General features: G+C 42.0%; 1 protein-coding gene across 1 annotated transcript; it reads right to left on the bottom strand.

Moving 5' to 3' along the window:
• Window positions 1-2356: 2356 nt before the first annotated feature.
• On the bottom strand, window positions 2357-3280 carry LOC140128710 (olfactory receptor 10C1-like). Its single transcript, XM_072150408.1, has one exon. The coding sequence runs from the start codon at window positions 3278-3280 to the stop codon at window positions 2357-2359; it is 924 nt and encodes a 307-aa protein (XP_072006509.1).
• Window positions 3281-13672: the final 10392 nt, after the last annotated feature.

Below are 13672 nucleotides of genomic sequence, written 5' to 3'. Positions count from 1 at the left end.
ATGAAGAAGGTAAAATTCACTGCTTCATTGAGACTTTTCAGAGACACGCAGTTGAGCTTATAAATCAAATTTGTCCCAGTCTCCACCTTGCTCAGGTGGTCTCACATCTTCCAGGGCTTGGAACTGTATATGTCTAAAATCTCCCTCCTGGTTGGTGCAACATAGTTCATAGGGAATGAACATGTGGCTACTTATGTTACCCCTTTTGCAACAATTATTGTAGAGACACCCCCAACTTAAGGACACCCGACGTACAAATAACCCCTAGCTACAGACAGACCTCTTTGCCCACTGTGACCTCTGGTGAAGCTCTCTTGATGCTTTCCTTTAGTCTCAGGCTGTAATGATCAGCTGTGAGGTGTCTGTAATGAAGCTCTGTTGTTAATCCTTGTTTCCATCACAGCAAACAATTTTGAAAATCCAATTGTCACTTGGTCAAAAAAATTTTGCAGTATTCATTTACATACAAATTCAACTTAAGTACAAACCTAAAGAACCTACATTGTACGTAACCCGGTGACTGCATGTACTACCCCCGATTAGGTACTACTTGCCAGTCTTAACACATTATACAATGTCACCAGTTCAAAGGTAGCGGTAGACATTACAATGTTGGCATCTAAATGTGCCATTCCTTCTAAATGTGCTCCCCTTGATAAAGCAATAACGAAACACATGTATGGGTCAAGTGCCTGTAGTCCCGTTCATTGGTATGGTATCTTCAATCTCCAATCCGATTTCTGCATTGTTTTATGTTCCTACATAGAACTCTCTTACTGTTTGACTGCAGTTATTCACCAGCTTGATATGTTGTATGGATTCATCCTTACGTTTTGACTGTTTAACCTACCTCATTGCCCTGTGGCTATTATTTGGGACACATGCATCTTTTTAATTCCATTGTGGTCCATTCATTATTGTCTCTTTCTTATGTATATGTATCAATTTTGTATTAATAAATCATAATTAGAGATGAGCGAGTATACTTGTCCAAGCTTGATGCTCGTTCGAGTATTAGCGTACTCGAAATGGACGAGTATTTCGCCTGCTCGAGATTGAGCTTTCACTTAAGGAAACACAGTGAAGAACATTGAAGAACACAGTGAACACAGAAAACACATGATCATTTAAGTGAAGAACACAGTGAAGAACACATTGCAGATGTTTCCTTACATCTGCTAACTTATCAGAAGACATGAGCACAGAAAGGTGTTCTTCACAATAGTATGTGAAGAGCTATATGTGTGAAGAACACATTGCAGATGCTTAACACGGGTCATTCTTCTTTTTGAAGTTCCACGAATATTCCATTGAATAAAAAAAAATGAAGAAACAGAACTGACTTCCATATTTCTCAAAATAATTACACATTTTATTAGTCCCCTTGGTCCCCTTGAAAAATGCTCGAGTCTCCCATTGACTTCAATAGGGTTCATTATTCAAAACGAGCACTCGAGCATCGGGAAAAGTTCGACTCGAGCAACGAGCACCCGAGCATTTTAGTGCTCGCTCATCTCTAATGATAATGTTTAATGTATTATAGTGGATTTCATTTATTGCCGTTCAGGCATTTGGTGATTTTTTTTTAACTGATGGTAGTTTGTGGGCCTCTACCAATCAGTTTTTTTTACTTTTGGTGCATATTCCTTCTTATTTGAAGCAGCCAATTTGTTGTGGTGGGGAGGGGATAAAGTAACTGTGAACTAATCTGAACCTGATGTTTTTACCTCTGTGGTATGTCACATGTGGTCTGTCCCCAATCCTTTCTCCCACATCCAGGTCTGCCTTCAAGAATCCCCAGTATTTCTGTAGACCCCTTTTTACAACCATGTTTTGTGAGGCCTATAATTCTCACCATCTCCTGCTTCTCCTATCACCTCGGCATGAGTAGGTCTGCCCTTCGTTCTCCTCTTTCCAAGTTCTGTGCTTGGTCTAAGATCAAGATGACCATCTCTCCAGTCCCTGTTATTTGATATGGTGATGCCACGTTTATTCACATCATGCAATGGATTTTGTATTTACATAAACAGTGGGTGTGTTCTGATTGAGTCTTATGACCAATCACTACCTTTTATATACTCACCTTTGAGTTCTTCCCGTTGCGCTTGAACAAAAGGCAGATAGGCCGAAACATTGGCTGCTTGTTATTGACTCTTTTATAGTTCAGAAGGACTTTTTGCCCGGCTTCATATTAGCTTGCTCCCAGACAAATCTGTTATCCTTGTTGTGCTTCATAATATTTTTCTCTTACAAAAACTCTGAGTATCCAAATTATGCTAAACCCATTGAAGAAATCCAAGAGGGCTCTACTTTTTGTAGAAGCTTGTAAAGACTTTTGATATATTAATATTCTGGTTCATGTCCTTTTACTTAAAAGTTTATGAAAAGCTTTTACAAAATCGTTGTTCCTCAGGGTGTATATAATGGGGTTTAGCAATGGGGTCAGCACAGTATACATCAGAGACAGGACCTTACTCAGGGTCATGGACCGTCCTCTTGTTGGAAACATATAAACAATAATTATTGTCCCATAAAATATGGAGACGACAATGAGGTGGGAGCTACAGGTGGAGAAGGCTTTATGTCTTCCGGTAGTGGATGGGATCTTCAGGATGGTGAGGACAATGTACACATAGGACATCATTATTACTAGAAAAGGTGCTACAACAAAAAAAGATCCCAGAATAAGAACCTGAACATGAATCATGGATATGTCAGAGCAGGAGAGCTTCAGTAGAGGGTCAAAGTCACAGTAGAAATGCTCAATAACATGTGGTCCACAGAAATATAGGTTATAGATAATGGTTGCAAAGACCAACATCACTACAAATGCCAGAAACCAAACTACATTGACAAATAAAACACAATATACATGACTCATGATGGAGGGATAGCGGAGGGGGTTACAAATGGCCACATACCGGTCATAGGACATCACCGACAGGAGAAGACATTCCGAGCACTCAGTGGTAGCAAAGATAGAAAACTGGATGATGCATCCGATGAGAGTGATAGAACTTCCTCCATACAGGACAGTGTGAAGAAGGACGGGGACAATGTCTGTGGTCAGCAGGAGGTCACACAATGACAGCTGTGTAATGAAGAAGTACATGGGGGACTGAAGGGTTTTACTCACTAGATACAAGACCACGATAAGAAGGTTTCCTGATATTGTCCCACAGTATAGAAGAACCAGGAGGGAGAAGAAGGGAAAAGTGAAATTTTGAAGATTCGAAAATCCCAAAAGGAAGATGGAGGTGACATTATTTGTCATGACCATCTGGAGAGGAGAAATGTAAGTTGAGCCTTTTTGTTAAGACCAGAAATTTTTTCTAAACTTAAAACATGAAATAATTTAAGATTCCATTTGCTGTTTCCATTATAGTCATAGTAGCTACTTAGAAGTTCCAAATTTGTTCATATCCTAACTTTAGGCCGGTGTGCCCCAGATCTGACCGAGCCCCAGATCGGGTTCACACTTTTGTCTGTATAATCACATCAAATCCTGATATGAAGATGAATATAACTTCCAAGTGATCCCATGCACCGGCATATGGGGTTAAGGGGATGAGGTCACATGAACAAATAAGCCAGAGTTATCAATGTACATGATATATATCATTCTAATGAAATAACTTATTATCTGTTATATTGCACGTAAAGCCACATCTGTACTTCCCCTTTTACTCTTGTATCCCAATATCTGACTTTTAGACTCTTATCTTCGTCATTTAGCAGATTTCTTTTCTTGCACTGAAATTTTTGCGTCAATAATGTGGCCAATAAATAAGAAGAAGTAATACTTCCTGTACGTGGATTTGATCCATCCCTGTAGATGTAGGACAGAGAATACATTCCATTTGTTTCTGAAAGATGAGAAGAAGGAGATGAATAAACACCAAACGTCTCCCGCTGCATCATCTCTACAGAACTTTCATATGTGAAGAGGGAAGTTTGCAGAACATTGCGGCTTCAGGATAAGAGACTACAGAGAGCGGCCATTGATGTAGTAAAATCCTAGAAGACTTCTCTGTCCTGCAGCCTTTTATACCTTCACCTACAATGGGATCTGTGTGTGTCGAGAGTTTGGAGAGGGTCCCCTGTGTATAGAACTTATAAAAAGAAACTAGATTGTTTTCTATAGGGAAAAAGTTTGAAAACAAATAACTAAAAGTCGATCTTCCAAAAAAATATAAAAGTTCTAATGCAGATACAAAGTAAAGTGAGTTACTGACCTGGATGTGACAGGAGAGTGAAGTATTATGAACAGGTGATATTGTTACAGCCATACAATAGATTCTATGTAACTGTATATACCGTGTATGGAGGGCGCAGTATCAGGATTACTTCCTGTTATAAGACACTTATCTTATATAATAGTTTTATTATTAATATCAAAAGGGTCTGACTCCATTGTTCATGGATATTCATTCTCATGGATGGATATCAATCTATGGGGACTTATGAATTCATTTATATGTTTGTCTCTATTCACAGACCATTAGGGAGATTTATCATACGCCGATACCTGTGCACCGCTATTTGTTTTGAAAGTTGAGAAAATGGAGATGGAACACAGGACGCTGTATGATACAATCACTGGCACTGCTAGATAATTTAAGGGGCTCTAGCAGTACAGCGCGTATTTCTACACCAGTACATACCTATCATATAAATATACGAAGCAAGAGAACTTTCACCTGTAGAATGGGCTGCACCAGCCCTGCACCGGCCCACACCCTGGCCGCATCGGCTCGTCACACTCCTCCACACCCCTGGTGGCACTGGCTGCCCTTCTCCTGTTAAATACTGTTAAATTAATCCCCTTCATCCACAAAGCTCTTCATAATGCTGCACCTCCCTATTTCTCTGTTCTTATCTCAGTCTAGCACCAAACCTGAGCTCTTTGATCTCCAACCACCAAAGCTCTAAAATCTGAGTTATTTGGGCAGGTCTATCTCACTCTCTAGCTGCATGAAGATTTAACTCTCTCTTTATAAACCAATTCAGAATATTCCCACTGTCTGGTATTTGGAAAATGCAAGGTATCAAGCTACAGGACTCTCTGTAGTCCCATCGGCTTTGGACATTGTATATAAGATGCGGCTGATGGCTGGATAGACTGTAAGCTCTTGTGTCATCCCCTCATCCTAATAGACTGTAAGATCTTGTGTCATCCCCTCATCCTAATAGACTATAAGATCTTGTGTCCCCCCGTCATCCTCATAGACTGTAAGCTCTTGTGTCACCTCCTCATCCTCATAGACTGTAAGCTCTTGTGTCACCCCACATCCTCATAGACTACAAACTCTTGTGCCCCCTTCATCCTCATAGACTGTAAGCTCTTGTGCCCCCCCTCATCCTCATAGACTGTAAGCTCTTGTGTCATCCCCTCATCCTCATAGACTGTAAGCTCTTGTGTCCCCCTCATCCTCTTACACTGTAAGCTCTTGTGTCCTCCTCATCCTCATAGACTGTAAGCTCTTGTGTCCCCCCCTCATCCTCATAGACTGTAAGCTCTTGTGTCCTCCCCTCATCCTCATAGACTGTAAGCTCTTGTGTCCCCCCTCATCCTCATAGACTGTAAGCTCTTGTGTCTCCCCCTCATCCTCATAGACTGTAAGCTCATGTGTTACCCCCTCATCTTCATAGACTCTAAGCTCTTGTGGCACCCCCTCACCCTCATCGACTGTAAGCTCTTGTGTCACCCCCTCATCCTCATAGACTGTAAGCTCTTGTGTCACCCCCTCATCCTCATAGACTGTAAGCTCTTGTGTCAACCCTTCATCCTCATAGACTGTAAGATCTTGTTTCACCCCCTCATCCTCATAGACTGTAAGCTCTTGTGTCACCTCCTCATCCTCATAGACTGTAAGCTCTTGTGTCACCCCTCATCCTCATAGACTGTAAGCTCTTGTGTCACCCCCTCATCCTCATAGACTGTAAGCTCTTGTGTCAACCCTTCATCCTCATAGACTATAAGATCTTGTTTCACCCCCTCATCCTCATAGACTGTAAGCTCTTGTGTCACCTCCTCATCCTCATAGACTGTAAGCTCTTATGTTACGCCTCATCCTCATTGACTGTAAGCTCTTGTGTCACCCCCTCATCCTCATAGACTGTAAGCTCTTGTGTCACCCCCTCATCCTCTTACACTGTAAGCTCTTCTGTCACGCCTCAGCCCCTTACACTGTAAGCTCTTGTGTCCCCCCCTCATAAGTATAGACTGTAAGCTCTTGTGTCACCTCCTCATCCTCATAGACTGTAAGCTCTTGTGTCACCTTCTCATCCTCATAGACTGTAAGCTCTTGTGTCACCCCCTCATCCTCATAGACTGTAAGCTCTTGTGTCAACCCTTCATCCTCATAGACTGTAAGATCTTGTTTCACCCCCTCATCCTCATAGACTGTAAGCTCTTGTGTCACCTCCTCATCCTCATAGACTGTAAGCTCTTATGTTACGCCTCATCCTCATAGACTGTAAGCTCTTGTGTCACCCCCTCATCCTCTTACACTGTAAGCTCTTCTGTCACGCCTCAGCCGCTTACACTGTAAGCTCTTGTGTCCCTTCCTCATATGTATAGACTGTAAGCTCTTGTGTCCCCCTCATCCTCATACACTGTAAGCTCTTGAGTCCCCCCTCATCCTCATAGACTGTAAGCTCTTGAGTCACCCCTCATCCTCATAGACTGTAAGCTCTTGTGTGTCCCCCTCATCCTCATAGACTGTAAGCTCTTGTGTCACCCCCTCATCTTCATAGACTTTAAGCTCTTGTGGCACCCCCATCACCCTCATCGACTGTAAGCTCTTGTGTCACCCCCTCATCCTCATAGACTGTAAGCTCTTGTGTCACCCCCTCATCCTCATAGACTGTAAGCTTTTGTGTCACCCCCTCATCCTCATAGACTGTAAGCTCTTGTGTCAACCCTTCATCCTCATAGACTGTAAGCTCTTGTGTCCCCCTCAGCCACTTACAGTATAAGCTGTTGTGTCCCTGCTCATCCTCATAGACTGTAAGCTCTTGTGTCCCCCCTCATCCTCATAGACTGTAAGCTCTTGTGTCCCCCTCTTCCTCATAGACTGTAAGCTCTTGTGTCACCCCTCATCCTCATAGACTGTAAGCTCTTGTGTCCTCCACATCCTCATAGACTGTAAGCTCTTGTGTCCTCCACATCCTCATAGACTGTAAGCTCTTGTGTCACCCCCTCATCCTCATAGACTGTAAGCTCTTGTGTCACCCCCTCATCCTCATAGACTGTAAGCTCCTGTGTCCCGCCTCATCATCATAGACTGTTAGCTCTTGTGTCCCCCTCATCCTCATAGACTGTTAGCTCTTGTGTCACCCCTTCATCCTCATAGACTGTAAGCTCTTGTGTCACCCCCTCATCCTCATAGACTGTAAGCTCTTGTGTCATCCCCTCATCCTCATAGACAGTAAGCTCTTGTGTCACCCCCTCATCCTCATAGACTGTAAGCTCTTGTGTCACCCCCTCATCCTCATAGACAGTAAGCTCTTGTGTCACCCCCTCATCCTCATAGACTGTAAGCTCTTGTTTCACCCCTTATCCTCATAGACTATAAGCTCTTGTGTCACCCCTCATCCTCATAGACTGTAAGCTCTTGTGTCCCCTCCTCATCCTCATAGACTGTAAGCTCTTGTGTCACCCCCTCATCCTCATAGACTGTAAGTTCTTGTGTCCCCCTCATCCTCATAGACTGTAAGCTCTTGTGTCACCTCTCATCCTCATAGACTGTAAGCTCTTGTGTCACCCCCTCATCCTCATAGACTGTAAGTTCTTGTGTCCCCCTCATCCTCATAGACTGTAAGCTCTTGTGTCACCCCCTCATCCCTATAGACTGTAAGCTCTTGTGTCACCTTCTCATCCTCATAGACTGTAAGCTCTTGTGTCTCCCCCTCATCCTCATAGTCTGTAAGCTCTTGTATCACCTCCTCATCCTCATAGACTGTAAGCTCTTGTGTCACCCCCTCATCCTCATAGACTGTAAGCTCTTGTGTCACCCCTCATCCTCATAGACTGTAAGCTCTTGTGTCACCCCCTCATCCTCATAGACTGTAAGCTCTTGTGTCACCTCCTCCTCCTCATAGACTGTAAGCTCTTGTGTCATCCCCTCATCCTCATAGACTGTAAGCTCCTGTGATCAGGGCCCTCCCTCCTGTTGCTCCATATGACTGTTATTACTCTGTTATGTAATATTATTTTTTATGTTCCCCAGAATCTGTAAAGCTACATAATTAGATGCTACAACATAATAAAGATTATTATTATTATTAGACGATGTAAAGAGGTAAATAATCACAATTATTGGTGGTTCGCTATAATTTGCGGTGTTTCGGGGCTTGTATGTCAGGTGTCTGGCATTTTAGCCCGGATAAATCTCGTCCATTCCATCCATGATTCTGTAAAATCACAGCAATGGAAGTATTTCCTGCACATACAGTATGCGCCATCCATGCTCTATATATTTCACAAGGATCAGCATTGGAATATAATGTGAAATGCTAAACATCGAAAAAATATCATTATTATGTCATTTATCTTTATTTTTCTTCCTGTTTTTTGTCTTTTTTTGGCGCATTTCAATTTTTGCGCCTTTTTGGGGACATTTTGAAGTGTCTGCTGGACATTTGTATTTTGTCGGTAAGACACTTTTATCTTCTATTTTAGATTCTATTCCATTTGCGACATTTATTATTTCAAATTGTCTAAAATTTACAACATTTCTTTCGGCAAAAAACTCCAGACAAACTTAAGGAAAACTTAGAAAATGGAAAGGAATGTCATGAGACATTCGTGCAACATTTTTGCGAAATTTGTAACAAATGTCTCAAAAAGAGAACATTCAAAAAGTAGCCAAAACAAACACAGACAAGATAAATGACCCCCATTAATTCCATCTGTCTAGATCTATTATATTTTGCCAGCATGAAGCCTTCAGGTGCGAGGATGCAGCACACACAGAAATAACCCCCTCACACTCCGGAGATCCTGTTCTGCCTTGAGTCAGTCTTTTCAATGGAACGACGTTGAGTTGACGTCGAGGGATGTTTTGAATTTACAATCTATGGTCATAATCTAGATTTAGCAAAAATATTAAGCATCGTATCAGGTGCTTAATGGGGGCCATTATGGGGCATATTTACTTACCCTGTCCTGTCGCAATCCCCGTTGTGCGTTGTTTGACGTGCGATTCACAAAGACTGTGCGCCCGATTTCCTGCATGTGTCACTTTCCGGCTCAGGTTCGCCGGAGTTCTTCTTCCTGGTGTATGTAAGTGTATATCTTGCAATTTAAATGTTAAATCTCGCGCTTAGTCTGAATCCAGCGGATCATCCCACGGCACATACCCCGATTTCTGCAGCAGAAAACTGGTGCGATGCGCCAAAATCCGATCACGTGCGACACAATCCAATTCTAAATGCCTGTCCCGGTGGCGCGATTCCCAAAAAGTCGGGAAACCTGGGGGAAATGCGGCAGCGGGACCCTAAGGCCCCTTCCACACTAGCGTTGCATTTCACGTCAGGGTGCAATGCATGAAAAACTGTTCCATTTTTCCTTGGAGTCATTAGCATTTTTGCGTTTTTCACGCGCGTGTTGTTCGCGTTTTTTTGCGTTTTCGGTGCGTTTTTCATGCGCGTTTTTTAAGTCAATGGGACTTTTTCAAAGGGACCATGGTTCGGGAATAAAATGTTTTATTTAATTGAAAAAGAATGTCTTCTGATAAGTGATCAGATGTATGCAAACATCTGCAATCTATTCTTCACTGTGCCGCTCGTATATTATCTCCCGACAAGTTAGCAGATGTGGAGATACGCGGACATTGGATGTATGGAAACATTGCAGATGTATGGAAACATCTGCAATGTGTTCTTCACACATATATATTGTTCTTCACATACTATTTTGTTCGCACCGCTCCGCGCGTATCTCCCGACAAGTAAGCAGATGTGCCGAACATCTGTAATCTATTCTGCACTGTGTTCTGCACTGTGTTTTTATCTTAAATGATCCTGTGTTCACTGTGTTCACTGTTTTTATTCTATTCTTCACTGTTCTTCACTGTGTTTTTTTTAATTAAATGCTTGATCTCGAGCAGGGGAATTATTCATGTCACCTAGCAACCCATCCGTTTAAAACGCATTGCACTTGCAATACTTGCGAGTGCAATGCATTTTTGATGCGTCTCCATAGACTTGAATGGGGCGGGAAAAACGTGTGTGAAACGCAAAAGTAGAGCATGCTGCGATTTTGACGCGCGTCAAAACAAACGCAAGCACGTGCGTGAAAAACAACGCAAATGAGGAAAGGCCCATTGGAAACAATGTGACAGAGTGCAATGCAAGTTCTGCCCGTCAAAAGCACGCGCAGAACTCGCACGTGAAAACCGCTAGTGTGGAAGGGGCCTAAGTAAATAAGTCCCTATATGTTAAAATTTTAATTACAATAACAGTCACACATCATGGAACTCCTTACAAAATAAGAAAGGCTGCTATAACTTCTGGCATCTGTGACTGGTGGTGTTTTGAGATTTGCCTAATTACATTGTGTTTACAAAAAGCATTAATTAATAAGATGTTAACCCCTATGCCATCACCGTATTAACAAATCAGAGTGTTGATACCATTATAACCAGATATTTAAACACTGAATCCATAGGGAGTAGTTGTTACTCTATTCCAGGTTTCATCCAATAGTAGAATTGTGGACTTGCTCCATTAGTTCTAAAACCAGAGCTTTTCCTAAACTCCCCATGAACACAATTCATCTATCAAAAGGCAACGTACTAATGACTGGAGCTCAACGCTTCAGATCTATGGATATTTTCAGATGAATTACAAATATATATTTCAAATCAATATTTCAGGGAAAACACACTTGGGGTCATTTATCATTGGTTTTTCCATCTGTTTGGCGTTGTTTTGGCGCAGTTGTACAAATGCTGTTTTAAGACTTTTCACAATACAACTGAATTCATGATTTGCACTTTGGCATAAGTTTTGGTGTAAATTTAAGCCATTCCCCACCCTGGCTTATGTTGCAAGATTTGGTGGATTTTTTTTCGACTTTCACAGACAACCCACACAGCAAAAACGACTGACGGCAGATTTATCAAGGGCCAAAGACACTTTAATGAATCTGACTGCAGCAGAACTCCAAAGACAGACTAAGAAGTGCTGCAGTCAGCCAGTCTTATAATAAATTACCCCCAGAGACTCCAATTCCAAGTAGGCTTGCATTCGGACCGCCATGCAGTTTCCTGCTTGAATGACAGAGCCTTTGTCCCATCTGTGGTGTATCAGGACTCTAATATCACATAAAAACTCAGGGGAGCTTTTCCTCACTGAAAGTTCTAGCTCTCACATAACCTAGCTTACTTGTGATTTGTCTGCTTATAAATTAAATCTTATGACCCCTTTTGGCTCCTAGTTTCTCTTTGTCTGTTGAATTGGTACATCATTTGCTATCTCTGTTGTGACCAAGCTCTGATGACCATTGCTTTCTGTCTGTGTCTTGTTTTGTCCATGCATCTGTATTTGCACTTGGGCACAGGAAGGGAACAATGGTCAGTTACTGGCATCCATTTAGGGTGGTTTCTAGTAAGTAGGTGGGGCCATTGTGGCAAGTACAGATTTAGGTCCCACTGTCTGCATCTTTCTAGCCATCTAGCTTACTTTACATGATCCATAGAACCACAAATGCAAACACTATAGAAACAAAAGCTGCTCAACACAATAGAATGGCTTTCAGACAGAACCTGAAGTCCATGACTAAGTTGTAATGTAAAGTAAAAGGTTACTGAAGGCCTGGTACCTGTCATTCCACATTAAACCCATGAGAAGACACCCCAAGGCCTCAAAACCTGAAAAACTGAGCATTTTGAATCAAACAGCCAGTGAAGAACACATAGGGGCTCATTTACTAAGGGCCCTCGGAGCGCATTTTCGTTGGGTTTCCCTACGATTTCCGTTTTGCACTGAATTGCCAAGGGATTTTGGTGCACGAGATCGTATTTTGGCACATCCGCGCCGGCTTGCACACGACAGAAATCGGGGGGTGGGCCGTCGGACAACCCAACGGATTCGGACAACGCGCAGGATTTAACACTTAGAATTGTGTCGCAAGACAAGCACTTACATGCACCGGGAAGAAGAAGGTGAACTCCAGCAGACCTTGGCGCAGAAGCGACGGATGCAGGAACTCGGTCGCGCACATTCTTAGGGAATCGCGGCAAACTTCATCCTCGTTCTGACAACCCACAGCAGGATCGCAACAGGACCGGTTAAGTAAATCTGCCCCATAAAGTAATTTGTATAGCACACAAGGAGCATTATGAGTGAGCTGGTGGATGTAAAATACAAATGTAAAAAGTAAAATTTTGTAAAGAAGAAGAACATAGTAGAGTAGCGTGCTTTGTTGTAGGGCGTCACTTAAATAAAGAGAAGATTTCCTGATATGGCCAAACAGTTGATGATCAGGAGCATCAAGGAAGAGTAAAATCTTAAATTTTTGCCAAAAAGTGTCAATATTTTGTGCGGTCACCATTATTTTACAGTAAATGTTAATTAAATAAATACGTGGCTATTGAATATCACATAAATGTGTCTGATATTTCAGTTTCTCTGTTTACCTTTGTTGTTAAGATCTAATATTTTGTTGCTCTGTAATGTAAAATTATATTTCACAAGTTTACTATTTGAAAAGACTTTATTTGTTGTACTGAATAGTATTGGAGTTAAGCTAAAAGTATTGGTTACATTTTCAATTCATTTCTATTACAGTTTAGACATGTACGTGGTCTCGTCTGACGCTGGTAGAGCAGTAAATCAGCGTTTAATGAAATTCACTATCCAGTCTATAAGTATCCATTGTTGTGTCTCCTGGTGGTAGAGGACAGGCTTCCTTGATGACTGTTCCTAAGATTTACATCACCATAAGGTCATCTTCTTGAAGGCTTTCATGATGTCTTCATTCCTCAGGCAGTAGATGACAGGGTTACTTAATGGAGTCACCATGGTATAAACAATGGAAATTATCTTACGTAATGGGGTAAACCTTCCTCTGTCTGGGGTCATATAAATGGAAGCTAAAGTCCCATAAAATATGCACACCACAGCCAGGTGTGAGCCACAGGTCAAGAAAGCCTTTTGACCTCGAGTCGCTGATTTAATCTTGAGAACTGTGCAAACAATAAATGCGTAAGACACCATAACTATCAGGAAAGGGAACACAAGTACAGGGATGCACAACAACGTAGCCAGAAGCCTCATTCTCACCACATCAGAACATGACAACTCTATTAGGGGGTTCATGTCACAAAAGAAGTGATCGATGACATTTGACCTACAGAACCAAAGTCGGGAGATGTTCACTGTTAAAACTAAAGACAAACAAAAAGCAAGAACCCAAGAAAGAATAATGTATCTCAGACAGAGCAGAGGAGTCATTATAGAGTGATAGTGCAGAGGTTTACAAATGGCCAGATATCTGTCGTAGGACATCGCTGTCAGGAGGAAACATTCCAGAACTTCACAAAGAGCAAATATAAAATACTGAGTAAAACAAAGGGCAAGAGGCAGAGAGGAGCCATTGTTCAGAAGCCCAGAGAGCATGGTGGGGACAATATCTGAGGTCAGGATTATGTCTGATGTGGTG

Source organism: Engystomops pustulosus, chromosome 4 (genome assembly GCF_040894005.1).
Source record: "Engystomops pustulosus chromosome 4, aEngPut4.maternal, whole genome shotgun sequence".
Taxonomy (NCBI): Eukaryota; Metazoa; Chordata; class Amphibia; order Anura; family Leptodactylidae; genus Engystomops; species Engystomops pustulosus.
This window is presented reverse-complemented; position numbering and strand designations above follow the sequence as displayed.

Excerpts from the sequence above, each read along its gene's own strand:
- LOC140128710 (XM_072150408.1), bottom strand. The coding sequence starts at position 3,280 with ATGGTCATGACAAATAATGTCACCTCCATCTTCCTTTTGGGATTTTCG.